The sequence below is a fragment of the Melopsittacus undulatus genome, chromosome 2 (genome assembly GCF_012275295.1).
Source record: "Melopsittacus undulatus isolate bMelUnd1 chromosome 2, bMelUnd1.mat.Z, whole genome shotgun sequence".
Classification (NCBI taxonomy): domain Eukaryota; kingdom Metazoa; phylum Chordata; class Aves; order Psittaciformes; family Psittaculidae; genus Melopsittacus; species Melopsittacus undulatus.
In genome coordinates this window covers 104,059,169-104,077,316 of record NC_047528.1, presented here as the reverse complement: position 1 = coordinate 104,077,316, position 18,148 = coordinate 104,059,169, and the positions used below count along the sequence as shown (strand labels likewise).

The following is an 18,148-nucleotide window of genomic DNA, read 5'->3' as shown; positions in this document are numbered from 1 at the left end:
ATGGCTTAATCCAGCCTCATAGCTTGTTAGTACACCTAGTTCTGTGGACCACTTTTGGAAAAGAAGATAGATTCCTCCACAGACCAAAGCCTTTTCCCAGTTCTCTGGTCCTTAAGTGTACTTTGTGCTGACAGCTGCAAGCATGTTCTGGTTATCAGTGAGTGATTTGAAGATGTAACCTGGCTGTAAAGTGCCCCTTTCAAAGGCCATAGCTCCACAGTAAGCTTTCTTTAGCTATATTGTATATGTTTATGGAAGGGCTTAGTAATAGTTTTTTGTTTTTTTATTGGAAGTCATTGGAAAGCAAGAGTAAATCTATTTTGATTTCACTTGGGACAAATTAGTGGGTGTCAAATGTTACACAATACTTGATGTATCTACTGCTGTTAAGTTGGCCATGGCAAATGAATCACCAAGCTCTTCAGCCATTAAAAGGGAATCATGCTGCTTCCTTGCCCTGGTGGTACTCTCTTTCCTGCCCAGGACCTTCTTATGACAGCTTGTGTTTGGAGGTGGAAAACTCCACACAGATGTGCAAGCACTGGTTTGACAGCTTTGTGTTCAGCTTCTACCTTGCTAATTGTTTTTGTGGATTATTTGGATTGTGTAGAAAGCTTTTTCCAAATCCCCTTTATTACTGAAGTTATTGTTGCCAGCAGAAATAAGATTAAAGGTGCTTAAGTCTGTAGAGTTCTTTCTAATTTGTACGTGTCATTTCAGTGGCATTTGAACAGAACTCTGTCTCTTCCCCTCCCTTCTCCCCTGTGGTACTGTGTTGAGCTAGGGCTGAGAAGCCAAGCCATTGGAAGAAAATTCATTTTGTTCCCTAATTATTATGCTGGCACTTGGGAGATAATTTTTCCCTTCATGCACTGCCAATTAATATGCAAATGAGCTGATAAATATTTATACCATGATTTAAATTATGCAGGGAGCGCTTTCAGTGTACTCTGCAAATGAATTGTTCATGGACTTCAAAGCGCTGGCTGCTGTGCTAACGAGAGGAGATTTGCATAAGGCCCTAATCAGGCGCATACTGATTAAGCTTCATTATGGAAACTGCCAGCTGCAATCTTTGTTTCTATTTTATTACAAAAAGGGGAACTTTTCACGCTTCAGTCGCCTTGACAATGTCAGACACAGCTAGTAGGAGAGACTAAAACTCCACAGAGCAACTGAAGTTTCCCTGTTCAGTTGAAGATTGCTATGGTGTAACTGAAGTTGTATTTCTTCCCCCACCTCCCCACTCCCTTTCTTGTTCGGTCGAGAGCAGTAGTGTAGATTTGATAGAAATTGCCATTCTCCCTTTCCTTGGACTATCTGAACCTGTAGAGGATACCACAGCAATGCTGGACTGCAGTGACTACGTTATAGGTGGGTACCAGCTCAGCTCTTTCTTAAGAGCATTTAATATGGACATAGGGGCTGTGAGGTTGACTATGCATAGAGGCTTACTTGCATATGCAGAGGTGAGAGGAAGTATATGTAAGACTGAAGCTCACCAGTGAATCGGCAGCAAGTAGCTGTCTGGTAGATAGTCGGATAGGTCTGTACCAGGCAAATACACGGTCTGGTTGTTTGGTGGGTTGTGTTTTTTTGTTTTTTGTTGGTTTTTTTTTTGTTTCTTTTGGTTGGTTGGATTATTTTCCTTCTTTCCCTCACTTCAGGAGAATTTGTTTCCTCTACTCTGGAGAGATTTGCTGCTAGGCTTGGATGATATTAATACAGACCTTTTTCTTTTAGGATTTCAATCTGAGAAGCATTTGGCTTCTGACAAACACTGGGCTTGACTTGGATATCTGTGTTGTGAATTCGAAAGCATTAAAATAAATAAGAGTACCAGTCTCAAAGAATTTAGTAGTTGTATTGAGCCATTTCCCAACAGAATGTGTATTATGTCTGTGTATTTCTAATATAATAACAAGGGTCTTCATGCGTAACAGAAAACAAGGTGGAGTGCATGGTAGTTGCCATTGATAATGTTGCAAGCTATGCCTAAGGTTACTGGGATAATGTATTTCCTGCACTGAGATTCCACCAGGACTGCAGAACAGACATGCCATAATTTCTTTTTTATGCCTTTTAAAGTTAGTTATGATAATAGATCATCCTAATTTGACAATGGATTTTATTTCTTTTCAAGGCTCTTTCCCCAAAGCTCAGTTTATAGATTTCTTCGTCTTTTGATTTCATTTTATAAGTTCATGTAATAACTTATATATCAAAGTAGAAGAATATATTTTTGGGTGATAAATTTTGAAGCAGACAACTGAATACTTGTTTCTGAATATGAAGTGGTGTTTTTTTGAAAATTAATTTCAAAAGAATTTGTGGCATGTTTTCACTCATAGAACTTTTTTTTTTGTTTTGGTTGGTTGGTTGGTTTGGTTTGGTTTTTTTCATACACATTAGTGAATTGTTTTTGCTGGTGCTGATGGAGGATTGAGCAGTTTCACTGCCCAGTACTCCATCACCATACTTCTTTCACTGGATGAAAGAAAAACGTTAATGATATATTCTACATTAAGATTTTCTGTGTTTTGCTACTGTGTATAGTCCCTAATATACTCCAGAGTGGTGCAGTGTCTGTTATTTCTTCTGAATACTGTTTGCAGTGTTACTGGGAGTGTGTGAAAGCTTGGCACAACACTGCCTTATGACAACCTCAGCCCCACTATCAGAGTAGTGAATACTGAATGTATTCACTCCTGAGAGTTTGATTTCAATCATGCACCTGCTGCTTTCAATCCTTCCTTCTGTGGAGTTTGTTTTTAGATAATTTTGGCAGAATTTGTAGCCCAGGGCCTTCATTTAAAACCTGAGTAAAATGTAAAGAAAAAAGAAAAGGTGAGGACATTATGGTTTGGATTTTTTCAGCCCACTTAATTTGGTACTGTTTTAACTCTAAAGCAGAAATTGCATGAGCATGTATAAACCAAATCTTTTTATTTGATGATAATGAATCTGTAAGTTTAGTATCCTGTGGATATATATGAGTTTTGCTGGTAGTAGTTTTGTGCTTCAGATGTATGCCATACCATTTGCAATGGAAATGGTGGCATTGTTCTTGGTGCTTTATATGCAGAAGGCCCACAGATTGAACGAGACAGAGTCAGCTGGTGAAATAATATCCTTCATTTAAACTTGGTGTTTTTTCACTCAACTTCCTGCTTTTTTGCAATAGCAGTGTTTGAGGTCTTTGTTAGAAATGAACCTTTACAGTAAAATAGTCTTCATTTCAACATGCTTTTAGTAGCTGAGTAAACTTCATGTGTATATCTAATACTAGGAAACGTTGAAACCTTTTTTTTAAAAGGATTTAATTTGTAGCATAGCCTGACAGAAAAACGTGTCTTGGCTCATTTATGAAAAGAGGTCTATACAGTTATAATTTTGTCCTTGCGGAAATTTGCTGGTCTTGCAGGAAATTTTTGTTGTAGAAGCCTCCTCATACTGAGGGAATAGTCGCTATGTTGCTTGGAGCAATGTGCACAGGGCAGTTGTGTCCCCTTCTGGGTTTAGTTTGTTTATCATTAGTGTCCTGCATGGTGGTTTCAATGCTTTAATTTCTGTAACAAACTAGTACAGGAGGTCCTGTTTTGATTTTCCTTGCAAGAGCTTTTTGAAGTAGTTTGGTGCATAGATCCTATGTTACTGAGATATGCCCTTCTCAGCCTGTGCTCTTCCCTTTTGTGGTCATTGCTGTCATGCATTCAGGCTAACCTTACCCTCTGGGTTTAAAAAACACGTCCTACATCCAATAGCCATATGACTACCCAGTTTCCACAAACAAATATACTGGCCTTCTAAGCCCTCTTTGCTCATATTCATTCTTATTGGATGACAACCCTTTGTGCTGTGTCTAAAAGGAACTCTCCCATCCAGTGTTCTCTGAAACTAAACTGATTTCAATAGCCATCTGTGGGTCCAGGAATGAACTAATGCTGTTTATCAAATGAATGTTGCCTATAATCACTTAAATAAATGAGCTATTGCCACAAAAATAAACTCAAGGCATGTGCAACTTCTAGATAGAAACACAGTTTGTGTGTTTCAAACACAGATCTGTTGGCATGGATGGACACATCAACAACAAATATTTCTGTGCAGACAGTGGAACTCATCTTCTGTTTCTAGGTTGTGGATCATGCTGTCTAAACTTTAAAATAATAAAAGAAGGAGCTGGGAATCAATAGGTTCTGCATCTCCAACATTAGCAGAGCTTTGTCTTTCAAGACTGTGGACTCATAGCTTGAATCTGCAAAGCACCTTTTTGCTGAAGTGTGGGCCAGGAGTGCTGAGCTGGAAGGTATTTTCTCACTCACTTCCCCTTTCCAAAATCAGTTTAGAATCATAGAATAGTTAGGGTTGGAAAGGACCTCAAGATCATCTAGTTCCAACCCCCCTGCCATGGGCAGGGACACCTCACACTAAACCATATCACCCAAGGCTTCATCCAACCTGGCCTTGAACACTGCCAGGGATGGAGCATTCACTACCTCCCTGGGCAACCCATTCCAGTACCTCATCACCCTAACAGTAAAGAATTTCTTCCTTAGATCCAGTCTAAACCTCTGCTGTTTAAGTTTCAACCCGTTACCCCTTGTCCTGTCACTACAGTCCCTAAAGAAGAGTCCCTCACCAGCAGCCTTATAAGCCCCCTTCAGATACTGGAAGGCTGCTCTGAGGTCTCCACGCAGCCTTCTCTTCTCCAGGCTGAACAGCTGAACTTTCTCAGCCTGTCTTCATATGGGAGGTGCTCCAGTCCTCTGATCATCCTCGTAGCCCTCCTCTGGACTTGTTCCAACAGTGCCATATCCTTTTTATGTTGAGGACACCAGAACTGCACACAGTACTCCAAGAGAGGTCTCACAAGAGCAGAGTAGAGGGGCAGGATCACCTCTTTTGACCTGCAAACATATAACACATTTGCCTTGCTGCTAAGAGTGACATTGATAGTTCAGATCTCTTACATGTGTGACTTTTGAAAGATTTAAGCATAGGTATAGGAACATTCTGCATTCATCTGCATCAGCTGTTTACATGGAAGTTTACATTTGTTTTAAAAATATTGACATTTCTTAACTTGTATTTCCTAACTGCTTATTGGAGTTTTTCCAAGTTGGATGTCTCTTATGTTTTCTCTCACACATGCTGCATTTGGAATTAGTTCCCTCCTGTTCCTGCCCCACACTCCCAGCGAGGCTTCATCTTGACTCCTGTTTTTATTCAGGCCCCTGTCCATGTGCTTCATTCATTCTTGCTGGTGCTTGTGTTCCTCTGCTGCTGTCACCCCTGGTTCCATTAGCCTGGGGGTGGCACTGGTCTCTCTGGGCAATAGCAGGTGATGGTGTACAGCATCAGTCTGGTTTCTCGTTTTCAAGTCTCACAGACTGTCAAGCAGAGAAGTGTCTGAGCATTCTTGGAAATACCTGAGGGGAAGATGCAGCAGTTAATGCTGTTACTCTATTCTTCAGCCCGCTGTCATTTTGGTAATCTCTGCTTTGATGAAAGTACATGACAGAGGTAACCTTTTAAGCACCTAGCAAGAGAATATTCTGAGTAAAGCATTTATTGGAGTTGCATTTAACTGCTTGTGGGAATGGAAGAATATGCTTAAGGATTTGCTTATGCTTCATTTTGTGAACTGTCTTGAGATTCTTTTTGTAGTTTTGCTTTGTGATAATGTGTCACACTGAGGTCAGTAGCAAGATAAGAGGAGGTAGTAAGCTGGAGACCTGATGCTGTACACAGAACATCTGTATAGATTCCTGTGTAAGGAAACTATATTCTTGCTCTGCCATCTGGAGAGGCCGTCTGCATTGCGCTATGTTCGGCTGACAAGCTGAAACCAAGAGCAGACTTTTCAATAGGTTTCATACAGAGGGAGGAGGAAGAGGAATTATTTTGTATTTGTATTGTTTTGCATGAATATATAGAAAATATAAAATCATTTAATATCAGTAATTTTACAGGCATTCCTGTAAAATGAAAATGCAGTATTAGAAAAATGGCATCTATTTAATTAAAATGACTGAATTTCCTTTCTCTCCTAGCTGGGGGGAAGGAGGGAGGAGTAGCAGGGATGACACAAGAATAATGCAGGCCATGGTGGTTAGACTTAATATTTTTGAATCTTGATGTAGTCATTGTTCCTTCCTTTTTTTGCTTTCCCCTTCCCCCCTTTTTGCTTCTATGACTTTCATTGTATTGAAAATTAGGTTTCTACCTATCTTTGCCCTCTAGCATGCTGTCATTTATGCCTTTAACGCCATGTTTTCGCATGTGGGAATAATGACATATTAAACTTTGAAACAGTGTTTACCTGGAAGGTTCAGTATTGTGTTCTGCTTCTGATCGTTCTTTTTGTGTTATAAGCTGAATTAGGCTAAAGTACATATAACATTTTTGATGTTATACAAGAAGGTATGAGTAGTTTTTTGGTTGTTTTGTGGGGTTTGGTTTTTTTTTACTTTTTCCTATATTAGTTTATCTTTATCTCTGTTTTAATGCAGACTCAAGAATGAACAATCCGTCAGAAACCAGTAAAACATCGATGGAGAGTGGGGATGGGAATACAGGTAAGAAATGATGAATTGGTGTGCAGATATTTGCTGGTGGAATTCAGTGGATATTAAAAGCGAATTTTCTTCACCAGTTAACAGGAATCAAAACAAACAAAGCCCCACACCCTACTATTCATATAGACTTGGAAATGCTTTTGTCATGTCAATAAACTTACTGTATGTAGGGCATTTTTCACACCTGCTGTAACAGAGCACTACCCACCCTTTGTATAAGATTAACCTTCCCTGTTTCCTCTGTCTGTGATGTTTCTGATATTGTGGAAGGTGTGGTTCCCTAGCTGTCCATAAGTAGCTTCATTTATTTTCCTCGCAGAACATACCTTCAGCACGTCTAACTTGGTCATTTATGTGTGGCTAAAATTTTCCGTGGCAGATGTGGGCCACTGGCTGATCTTGTTTTCATTTTAGGTTTCATTTAAGCTTTCACAACAGTTCTTAACAATAAGGCAAAGGGAGAAAGCATAATTACTCAACATCAAAAAAAAAAAAAAAGGAGCCATCTTTTCTGTCAGTTTCCCATGTGTTAAAACAAAACCTTGACATTTGGCTGGGAAAAAGCAGGTTTTGTGTCAGTGCAATGTACGTCTTGGCATATCCTTAAGATGTGGCCAAGTTCGAAGCCATTGAAGAAGCTTGTTAAGCCACTAAAACTCAATCACACTGTCTCAAGCTTTAATTCCTTTCTGGACGTAATTTAATGTTCATTTTAGAAGCAAGAGAAATGACAGTTCTGAATGGAAAGTAAATAGTTTAACCTAATTCAGAATCTTCTCTGAGGTCAGAGTAGCGTTTGGAAAGAGAAAATTTTGATGAGAAGGAAGTCTTAAGAGAAGGCTAGTTACCTTGTATTAGGAAAATTATTTTTCCTTCTCTTGGCTCAGTTATTAGAGTTTAAAATGAAACTCTGGTGTTGTGATGAAATGGACGATTATTTTATGCTGCTGTCTCCTCATTCTTTGTGCAAGGCTTTAATAAAGATAAGAGTGACTGAATGTTCCCGATACTGATCCGAGAGGCTGGATGTTTTCTGCCAGTGCATGGGATCAGTCAGCAGGAATTCTGCTTGCTTATTAATGTTTGTTTTGTTACTGGCATCTCCGTTTTTTTAATTTCTGCTGTATTTGTAATAGGAGAGAGATAAATTCTTTTTCTGGTTCTAATACTGGTTTAGGGTGATATAGGACATTATTTCAAAAAGCATGGGCTGTAAATATTTCATAATCATAAACAGCATCAAGAGAAGAATGGCTTTAAATATCCCTATAGAATCCTTTTAGCTGGATGGTGTGTGTAAACTTCTGAAAAATCCAGACTCCTTGCTCTGCGTGACTACAGTTCCCTGTGTATGCATTTTCCAGGGTGCACTCCCAAGAGACTTCCTGGAGCACAGCTTTAGCATTTTCACCTGAACTGAGCTGTTAAAGAGGAGGACTTGGTTGATTCAAAGGTAGTCCATTATCACAGTAGTATTGCATCTGCTTCAGCAGAACCCTGGCTCTGCTCTCCTAGGCAAATACTTCATCAGTGTGAAGGTGGTGGTCATGGTATAAAAAAATTGATTCATTGCAAAGCTGCATGTAGATTCTTTCATTACATAAGGGAATACAATGTCTTTATTTTTTTATAGTCAGGTTAGTTATTACAAAAGTTTGACTCTTACTGATGTTTGGACCTTTTGCAAACACTGATTCTGCAATTTAAATGTTCCTGGCCATTCCTTTCAGTTTTGTTTCTCGACTTTTTAAATTATGCAGTCTAAAGTAATACAGAATTTTTGAGGGCCCTTTGTTCTGCACTCAGTGTTCGGTTGTGTTTTTTAAAATACAGTACTCATAAAATGCTGTCTGTAGTGATTAATGGCATTTGTGACATTTTTGGAGGGTCAAACATCAGTTGCATTAGTCAACTGGCAGATGTGAGTATTCCCTGAGAGGAATACTCATGTAATGTCATCCTAAGTTTAGGGTACTTAGATTATGGCTCTGGGCTCTGTGCTTACTTAGTGAAAAGAACCCAGCCTTCAGCTTGGATGCTAAGGCGCTGAAAGTGCCATTGATTGTCCAGGGATTTCTGGAGCAAAATGCTTGAAGAGTATTTTTATTAACACTTGGAGTTCTTGTTTTTGTAACTTTCTGTAACTTGTCTACTTTCCAGTGACATTTGTAAATCATGTGAGTCTGCTGTGTAAGAACTACTAGTCTTATCTTTTAGACCTCAGAGGATGTTTGTTTGGATCATTTCTGTTTTAAACTGTAGTAAGCTGATGCAACTTGAAAGTTTTAAGAGAAATTACTGTAGGGCGTGGAATTTACATTTGTCAGAGCTAGTGCTCAAGGAAGACAATAAATACCTGAGCTAGCAGCTAAGTTTCATGGAAGCCAACAAGTCAGGGTTTTGTGTTTCTGACTCTATTTAGGGAACATAGTACAGTCCCCTGAATACACTTGTTACAATAAAACACCTGAAACATTTTTTAACTTTAAAATTTTTGTGCTAAGTAGACTCCCTTTTAAACATCTGCAAAAGCAACTCCATATTTCATATGAATTAAAAACAGCAACAGAAGTCTTTATGAGTACAAGAGTTGTTGGATGGCTGTTTTCACAAGAACATTAATTAATCAAACGGTGTTTGGCATTGCAGAATTACAAAAATCTTTTCCAATCTTCAGTTGTGGCTGGACAGTCTGTTTAGTATCTACTGGGAAAAAAGAGAGAAGTACATAGTGGAGCTTACAGTAAACAGCCGTTATGGTTTCCTTTTTATAGGTTGCAGCATAAAATTTTCCAAAACAACTCAACCTTGTTTGTTTCTTTGTGCAATGTATATTCTTTATTTAAAAGCTGTATGAATGCAGTACTGTGAAAGCCAAGTTTATAATGTCTGTGGTAGCTGGAGTATTATGACATGCATTGATATAGCAGTAAAATAATACTACAAGTGTAGCATTTGGAAGGATTCTTGTTTGCATTGCTCCATTTCCAGAGATTGATTGTCCAGTGTCCATAAGAAGAAAGTCTGTAGCAGCATTGGAGACGAACCATGAAATATTCTTTAAATGCTAATATTTGGAGCAAAAATTAATGCTAAACTTCTTAGTAATATGGACAAGGAATCAGCAGCTTCTCTCTCAATCCATGTAGGGAGAGGGGAACTTACTGTTGGTGCTGGAAGATGTCTCCTACAGCACTGCACAGATACTCAAGATAGTTTTGAAATCTTCCATCTCCTTGTTCACCTTCCCTTCATAGATTTCATAGAATAGTTAGGATTGGAAAGGACCTCAAGGTCATCTAGTTCCAACCCCCCTGCCATGGGCAGGGATACCTCACACTAAACCATATCACCCAAGGCTTCATCCAGCCTGGCCTTGAACACTGCCACGGATGGAGCATTCACTACCTCCCTGGGCAACCCATTCCGGTACCTCATCACCCTAACAGTAAAGAATTTCTTCCTTAGATCCAGTCTAAACCTCTGCTGTTTAAGTTTCAACCCGTTACCTCTTGTCCTGTCACTACAGTCCCTAATGAATAGTCCCTCCCCAGCATCCCTGCAGGCCCCCTTCAGATACTGGAAGGCTGCTCTGAGGTCTCCACGCAGCCTTCTCTTCTCCAGGCTGAACAGCTCAACTTTCTCAGCCTGTCTTCATATGGGAGGTGCTCCAGTCCTCTGATAATCCTCGTAGCCCTCCTCTGGACTTGTTCTAACAGTACCATGTCCTTTCTATGTTGAGGACACCAGAACTGCACACAGTACTCCAAGAGAGGTCTCACGAGAGCAGACTAGAGGGGCAGGATCACTTCCTTCGACCTGCTGGTCACGCTCCTCTTGATGCAGCCCAGGATACAGTTGGCTTTCTGGGCTGTGAGTGTACACTGCCGGCTCATGTTCATTTTCTCATTGACTAACACCCCCAAGTCCTTCTCTGCAGGGCTGCACTGAATTTCCTTTTTGCCCAACCTGTAGCTGTGACTGGGATTGCTCCGACCCAGGTGTAGGACCTTGCACTTGGCATGGTTAAACTTCATGAAGTTGGCATCAGCCCACCTCACAAGTGTGTCAAGGTCCCTCTGAATGGCATTCCTTCCCTCTAGCATATCAACAGAACCACACAGCTTGGTGTCATCAGCAGACTTGCTGAGGGCATACTCAATTCCATTGTCCACGTCAGCGACAAAGATATTAAACAAGACCGGTCCCAACACTGATCCCTGAGGGACACCACTTGTTACTGATCTCCAGCCAGACACTGAACCGTTGATCACAACTCTTTGAGTGCGACCATCCAGCCAGTTCTTTATCCACCGAGTGGTCCACCTATCAAATTGATGACACTCCAATTTAGAGACAAGGATGTCATGTGGGACAGTGTTGAATGCTTTACACAAGTCCAGGTAGATGACGTCAGCTGTTCCACCCCTGTCCATCACTTTTGTAGCCCCGTCATAGAAGGCCACCAAATTGGTCAGGCAGGATTTCCCCCTAGTGAAGCCATGCTGGCTGTCACCAAGCACCTTGTTGTTTTTCATGTGCCCTAACATGCCTTCCAAGAGAATCTGCTCCCAGATTTTGCACAGAGGTGAGACTGACTGGTCTGTAATTCCCCGGGTCATCCATTTTCCCCTTCTTGAAAATGGGGGTTAAATTTCCCTTTTTCCAGTCATCAGGAACTTCACCTCTCTGCCATGATTTTTCAAATATGATGGCCAGTGACTTTGCAACTTCATTCGCCAGCTCCTTCAGGACCCACAGATGGATTTCCTCAGGTCCCATGGACTTGTGTACATTCAGTTTCTTAAGATAGTCTCAAACCAGATCCTCTCCTACAGTGGGCCCAAGGTCTAGGTTTTCACAGTCCCTGCGTCCGCCTTCCAAGGCTTGGGTGGTGCAGTCAGAGCCTTTGCCAGTCAAGATTGAGGCAAAGCAGCCATTCAGAACCTCAGCCTTCTCCAAGTCCTGTGTAGCCAGTTCTCCTGAAAGCTTCCTTATAGGAGGGGTCCTACATTGTCCTTAGTCTGTTTTTTAACCACTACGTACCTATAAAATCCCTTCCTGTTATCTTTAACATCCCTTGCCAAGTTTAGCTCCAATTGGGTCTTAGCTTTCCTAACCCGGTCCCGAACTACCCAGACAACATCCCTGTATTCATCCCAGGCCACCTGCCCTTGCTTCCACCTTTTATAAGCCTCTTTTTTCCTGTGAATTTTTCTCAGCAGGTCCTTATCCATCCAAGGAGGTCTCCTGGCCCTCCTGCTGCACTTCCTTCTAGTCGGGATGCAACACTCCTGAGCTTGTAGCAGGTGATGCTTGAATATTAACCAAGAGTCTTGGGCTCCCCTGCCCTCTAGGGCTATATCCCATGGAACCTTGCTAAGCAGGTTCCTGAAGAGGCCAAAGTCTGCTCTCTTGAAGTCCAGGGCAGTGAGCTTGCTGTACGCTCTTCCCACTGTCCTGAGGACCTTGAATTTGACCATCTCGTAATCACTGCATCCAAGACTTCCCTGGAGAGTCACATTTCCAACGAGCCCTTCCCTGTTGGTGAGCACAAGGTCAAGCAGGGCACCTCTCCTCTTTGGCTCCTCTCTTTCTTGTCTTCCACACAATTGAGAAACCTCCTGGATTGCTTGTGCCGGGCCGTACCGTCACTCCAACAGATGTCAGGGTGGTTGAAGTCCCCCATGAGAACAAGGGCCTGTGAGCGTGAGGCTTTTCCTATTTGTCTGTAGAATTCTTCATCCACAGGTTCCTCTTGATCAGGCGGTCTGTAACATATCCCCACAGTAATGTGTCCCATCACTGATTTCCCCTTAACCCTGACCCACAAACTTTCTGTTAACTGATCACCTGTCCCCAGACAGAGTTCCATACTCTCCAGCCTATCCCTAACATAAAGGGCAACTCCCCCTCCCCTCCTACCAGGCCTGTCTTTTCTAAAAGGCCTGTAACCCTCCATTCCAACACTCCAGTCAAAGGAGCCATCCCACCATGTTTCTGTGATGCCTATTATATCATAGCCCTGTAGATGTGCCCACATCTCTAATTCCTCTTGTTTATTCCCCATGCTACAGGCATTTGTATAGAGGCATCTGATCCGAGCTCCAAATGAAGGTGGCTCAATGGCTGGAGCGGCTATAATATTACTACATTGCTCAGAGCATTTATTATAGGTGCTGGCAACTGACTGGGTGTGTTGGGATGGAATGATGCTCCCCTCCCCCAACACATCTAGTTTAAAGCATCCCTGACAAGTCTGGCAAGCCTCCCAGCAAAGCCACTCTTCCCTTTCTTTATCAGAACAGCTCCACCAGACCCCAGTAGTCCTGGCCTACAAATGTGGGCCCCATCTTCAAGACATGCAAACTCTTGACTGTGACACCACCCTTTTAACCATTTATTAACCTGTCCAATCCTCCTTGCCTTTGGATGGTCCTCCCCTGTGTCTTGGAGAATTGTTGAAAAAACTATCTGAGCTCCAAACCCCCTGACCACCTCTCCCAGAGCTCTGTAGTCCTTCTTTATACTCCTCAGGCTACTACTATCTATATCCCTAGCACCCACATGTATCCTTGCACTGTACTTCACATCTCCCCAGACCTGTAGTTCCTAACTCCTCTTCTTAAGTGATTTGTGAGCTCTGACTGAAGTCTGATAATTATGATGATTTGAGAGTATTATCTGTGTGTGCAATTTTACTTTGTCATGCCTTTATCCTCTGCTGGTACAATTCTAAACCACCATAAACTGATCCATATTCAGAGTGTCCTGGTACTTACTTAGTATTCTGTTTCTTTTCCTGGAATGGTGCTGAATGAGAATGGTTCAAAGATTTGATTTGGCTGAAAATTAGTTAAGTTTAACATTGGTTTTCATCCAAACCAACTGCATGAAGTAGCTAACCAGATGGCTGAATTTATGGCAGAATTTAACCATGCTCAAGTTGCATTGGACTTGGGCTGTAAGGGTTGAAATTTCATCATATGGCTTGATTCAGTCTTAACAACTGGGTTAAGGCAGGCTCATTTACCTGCTAACACATCTCTGACCTTTCCTGCTTTGCATTATCTGCTGCTGGCTGGGGCCAAAGGGAAGTTATCTCATGTAACTGGGAGAAAACTAACTTGGCCGAAAGAAGAAAGAAGCAGGTCACATGCATATCATATTTTCTAATCATTTTAGAAAGGTGAATTGTCTTACTGCTGTGTCTGTGAACTACAAAGAGAGGCAGGACAGGGACAAGGTAGTTGGATCCAAGAAAAAAAGATAGAGTTCCCACTCCTGGGTGTTTTGGGTTTTTTTTTTTGTTTGTTTGTTTTTGGTTTTTGGGTTGTTTATTTTTGTGTGTGTTTTTGTTTGTTGGGGTTTGTTGTTTGTTTTTTTGTTTTGTTTTTGTGGGGGGTTTTTGGCATTGGTAAGCTGTTAGATCAGCTCTAGCAGTTCTGGAGATGGAAAAGGTGTAAATACTCAGGATTGTTAAAATCACAGTACTTGTGATTCCATCTACCATGCCTGTTTATCACCATGGCTATTTGCACTTGACTCCTTATCTTGAGCAGAAGTGGCATTCTGGTCCATTCATGTCCTTACAATGTGCTGACCTGCTTCTGACAGCTCCCATTTTCCAGTCTCCTGATCAGATTTTGTGGATTCCAGAGAGTTGGTATCACATCCTTATGAGCATCTTAAGAGCAAGGCATCTCAGAGTTTATTTTCCTTGCTGGTCTTCAAAAGACATAAGCATCCTGTGATAAATTCAAGCAGTCTGGGTACCATTCCTTATGAAACTAAGGGAATGGGAAAGGGAAGGAATACTTACTGTACTTTCAAATACCAAAGAAAGCTTAAGATGCAAGTAGAACAGAGAGTGAGCAGTGTGGATTGGTGGTTTGGTTTGGGTTTTTTTTCCTCTGACTTTGGTTTTAGGGGTTGGAGTCCTTCAAGGTTGAATTTAAAGAAAACATTGTTTTCACTCAGCAACTGTCTAAACTGGTTCTTGGGACCCATAGAGATTTTAAGTTCAGTCTTGGAAGTTGCTTTGTTCAAAGCTATTAATCCTAGGAGGCTTGTTTAAATTTCCATATTAAGAGTCAGCAGAAGTGCTTATTTCTGTGCTTTTTTTCTGCGCACATGAGTAGCACTGCTCTTTTAATTACAGTATCCTGACTTAAGACAGTTCACTAGAGCAGCTTCACCTAATTTATTTAAGGTGAGGCTTCCAGCTATTTGTCTCAGATATAGATAATACTTTTGAACTCTACAAGTTTCCAATTGAAATTCAAACTTACAGTAACTTTTCTTATCTGTATTTTTTTTTTCCCTACTTGGAGGTGCCTGCCAATAGGTGAAAATTCATTCAAAGCATCTGCTTAAATGAGGAGGTGGTAGAATTTTGTTTGTCAGGAATTATTTTTTGTCAGGAATTATTTATATATATTTACCCAAGCATTTTCCCACTCCTTTTTGACCTCCTGCATTGAGCTAATTCTGCAATTTACTGGAAGAAAGAAAAATAGATGAGATTATCATAGAATCATAGAATGGGTTGGAAGGAATCCAGTTCCAACCTTCCTGCCACAGGCCAGAGACACCTTCCACTAGAGCAGGTTGCTCCAAGCTCCATCCAGCCAAGCCTTGAACACTGCCAGGGATGGGGCAGCCACAGCTCCTCTGGGCAGCCTGTGCCAGTGCCTCACCACCCTCACAGTTAAGAATTTCTCAATATCTAAATCTACTCTTTTCTGGGTTTGAGCCCTCATCCTATCACTACTTGCTGTTACAAAAATATTGTTACAGCTCTTTCCAGCAGACCTTCATTTTCATCTTTTTTTTTTTCTTTAGAAATGCAACTAAGTCACATTAATTCCAGATCAGTTCAGGCCAGTGATAGTTGTGTTCGCTTTGAATTGGAATTTTAGACTCATTAAGCAAAATAATGTTATGTAGTTTAATTTTTTTTTTTATTTTAAGTATTTTTAGCATGTCTGTGGATCTTTGGCTGCACATGAGTCTCTTAGTTCTGTAAGCCCTGGCCTAAAGCACAGAATTAAAAACTTGAGAATAGACCAACTTTTCTTGCACAGAACCTTCACCAAAGGGCCACCTTAGATTTGCCTTACATGGGTGCTGGAAAGCTTCTGTCATTCCTTAATTGAACAGTGACTCTGTCTTTGGAAATCTTATCTGTGTAAGCTGTTTGTAGGTCAAAACAGAAATGTAAAATACTGGATAGTATATTTCACTGATCAGATTTTAGGCCTGCTTGCTTTTGCAGATGTTTCTAAGGAGTAGCAAACCCCTGTTATTGTTTAGCAACTGTGACTCTCTTGCTTAGTAGATAAAGCTAATTTTTACGGCAAAAAATGGTAGATGATGACATAGGAGTCAGTTGAACACCTGTCCATAGGCACTGACCAAAATCTGGTTGTCATCAGAAGTAAACACTCAAATCTAAAGCTGGTTTTACTTCATTTCAGTCACACGATTTTTAAGATTCCATCATCTGTTCTAGAAATTCCACACAGCCTGGTGCACTGAGTCTGCCTTCTTTTTAGCTGCTGTAAGTAGTAATGCACACCATACAAAATCAGTTGTTGATAACCCCTAACGTTGATTTTTATCACCTCCCCACAGAACGATTCTTAAAAGTTTATAGTTAGAAATCCTCTTGGCAGAAAAGAAATCTGTGTTAGTTGTGGAAAAAATGCCCTAGTCTGTCTCTGTCCCACATCCCTCCTCCTCTCCATTTCTTCTCACAACCAGATTATTTGGTGATAGTTTGGGGGTTTTCATGTTTTCTGAGCTTCTTAGGAAGAAGACCAACAAAAATATAGGAATGTAATTAGGTTTTAGTTATAGGAAAAATGGTGTGAGCAAAAGGAAGCCCAAGCAGTTTTGTTATGAGAGCACATCATGGAAATGTGTAGTTATTTTTTATCAAGAGCAAAACTGTGGCCTATAACTGCTACATGTACATTGTACTTCTGTTTTTAGCAAGTATTATTTTAGCTGTGTTTAAAGAAAAGTGATTTTTATATGAACATTGTTCATGCCACTTTCTGAACTTGACAATAGTCTTCAGCTGCTAGATAGAAAGGATATAGAGAATGTAGATGCAGTTTAACCTTAGCAGCATGGTACTCAAACCATGGCAGAGAATGATGGGGTAATGGTGTACATAGGTGATAGAAGCTAAAGAAAATATGGCATTGGTTTAATTCAGCTGACACCTCCTATAGTATTGAAGTCTGGAAGTAGCACTGCTTCCTCACCCCCATTCTCTTTTCAGTAAAAATCTTAAATTCTTGTTACTCTGAGAGTACTTTTCTGCTGCATAGTATTGAGAGAATAGCAAAGACTTAGAAATATTAATTATTATTCCATAAAAGTAGTAACTAATAGTTCTTATCTCTCTTTCTCCAGGCACACAGACAAATGGCCTGGACTTTCAAAAGCAGCCTGTGCCTGTTGGAGGAGCTATCTCTACAGCCCAGGCCCAGGCCTTCCTTGGGCACCTTCATCAGGTAAGAGAAGACCCATTTCAAAATAAGGTAGACTTGGACAGTTATGAACACAGCTGCTCATTTATGTTCCGTGTTCTCTGTTTATGTGAATGATAGGAATATGCAAAGGAATATATGGGTACACCACATGCTTAAATAGCTTGGGTGGGAAAAAGTTCTTACTATGGCACTCACTTCAGTGCATTAGGCTGCAGAGTATGTCAAAATAGGGTGAGACCTATATGGGGGAACTAGAGAGCCCCCTTTTGGAGACTTAAAAATGCCTAAAGCATTTTTATTTCCCCCCTACTCTCCCTAAATTTTAATGGAGATATTGAAAGGCAACAAATTGAAAGGCAAGATAAAAATGTAATAATTTTGGTAAAGGATTGTACTGGCCCAGCAGTTGCCAGGATTCTGAAGCTGTCCTTACCTGATGAAACCAGAAGCGGTGTTGAATGATTCGATCTTTCAAGCTCTTGCACATTAACTCAAAATATAAAGTGATGCTACTTACTAAGCATGTACTGTTTGTGAGTTTTAGTTTATTTTCCTTTTAGTTACTTCAAGGACCTGTTTGTCAGATGATATTCAGGCTTCTACTACTGTCTCTCTGTTCTGCTGATGCTGTGTTTAGGGAATCAAAACTGAACTTCAGATGTAGGCTGAAGGAAAGTAGGGCATCCCTAGGTGGAGAGAAGTATAAGGGGCATTTTTTGTAGTATTTTTTTAATCTGTTCATACTTGATGTACAAAAACAAATGTCCTAATTTCTTTCCCTTCCTCAACACCAAGATTAAACTTTAAAATACTGTACCTAACTGGCAGACCCTGAATGTCTGAGGTCTGAGATTGCACAGTTATTGTGGTATAATTGACATGCTGAAGCTTTTATGCCCTCTTTTAAGAGCTCTGAACTGCCATTTTATTGTGTGGAATATTGCACACGTCACATAATTACAATTTTCCTAGGAGACTGGGTTATATAGGACCTAGGGTGTGACTGTGTTTGAATTTGCTGAACCAATAGGCTGTTGTAGGCTGCCTTTATGTAGAGAGAGG

The 18,148-nt window shown here is 40.7% G+C and overlaps 1 protein-coding gene across 2 annotated transcripts in view; it reads left to right on the top strand.

Moving 5' to 3' along the window:
- The first annotated feature begins 1,346 nt into the window (after positions 1-1,346).
- The window catches only part of POU2F1 (POU class 2 homeobox 1), a 55,746-nt gene continuing 38,944 nt past the window's right edge, over positions 1,347-18,148 (top strand). Inside the window, exons 1-3 of one of the 2 annotated variants that reach the window (XM_005144471.4) lie at positions 1,347-1,374; positions 6,516-6,581; positions 17,007-17,107. In XM_005144471.4, the coding sequence (XP_005144528.1) occupies positions 1,347-1,374; positions 6,516-6,581; positions 17,007-17,107 (195 nt within the window). Of the gene's footprint in view, positions 1,375-6,515; positions 6,582-17,006; positions 17,108-18,148 lie in introns of those variants that run through there. The other variant, XM_034074448.1, reaches the window with a different exon arrangement.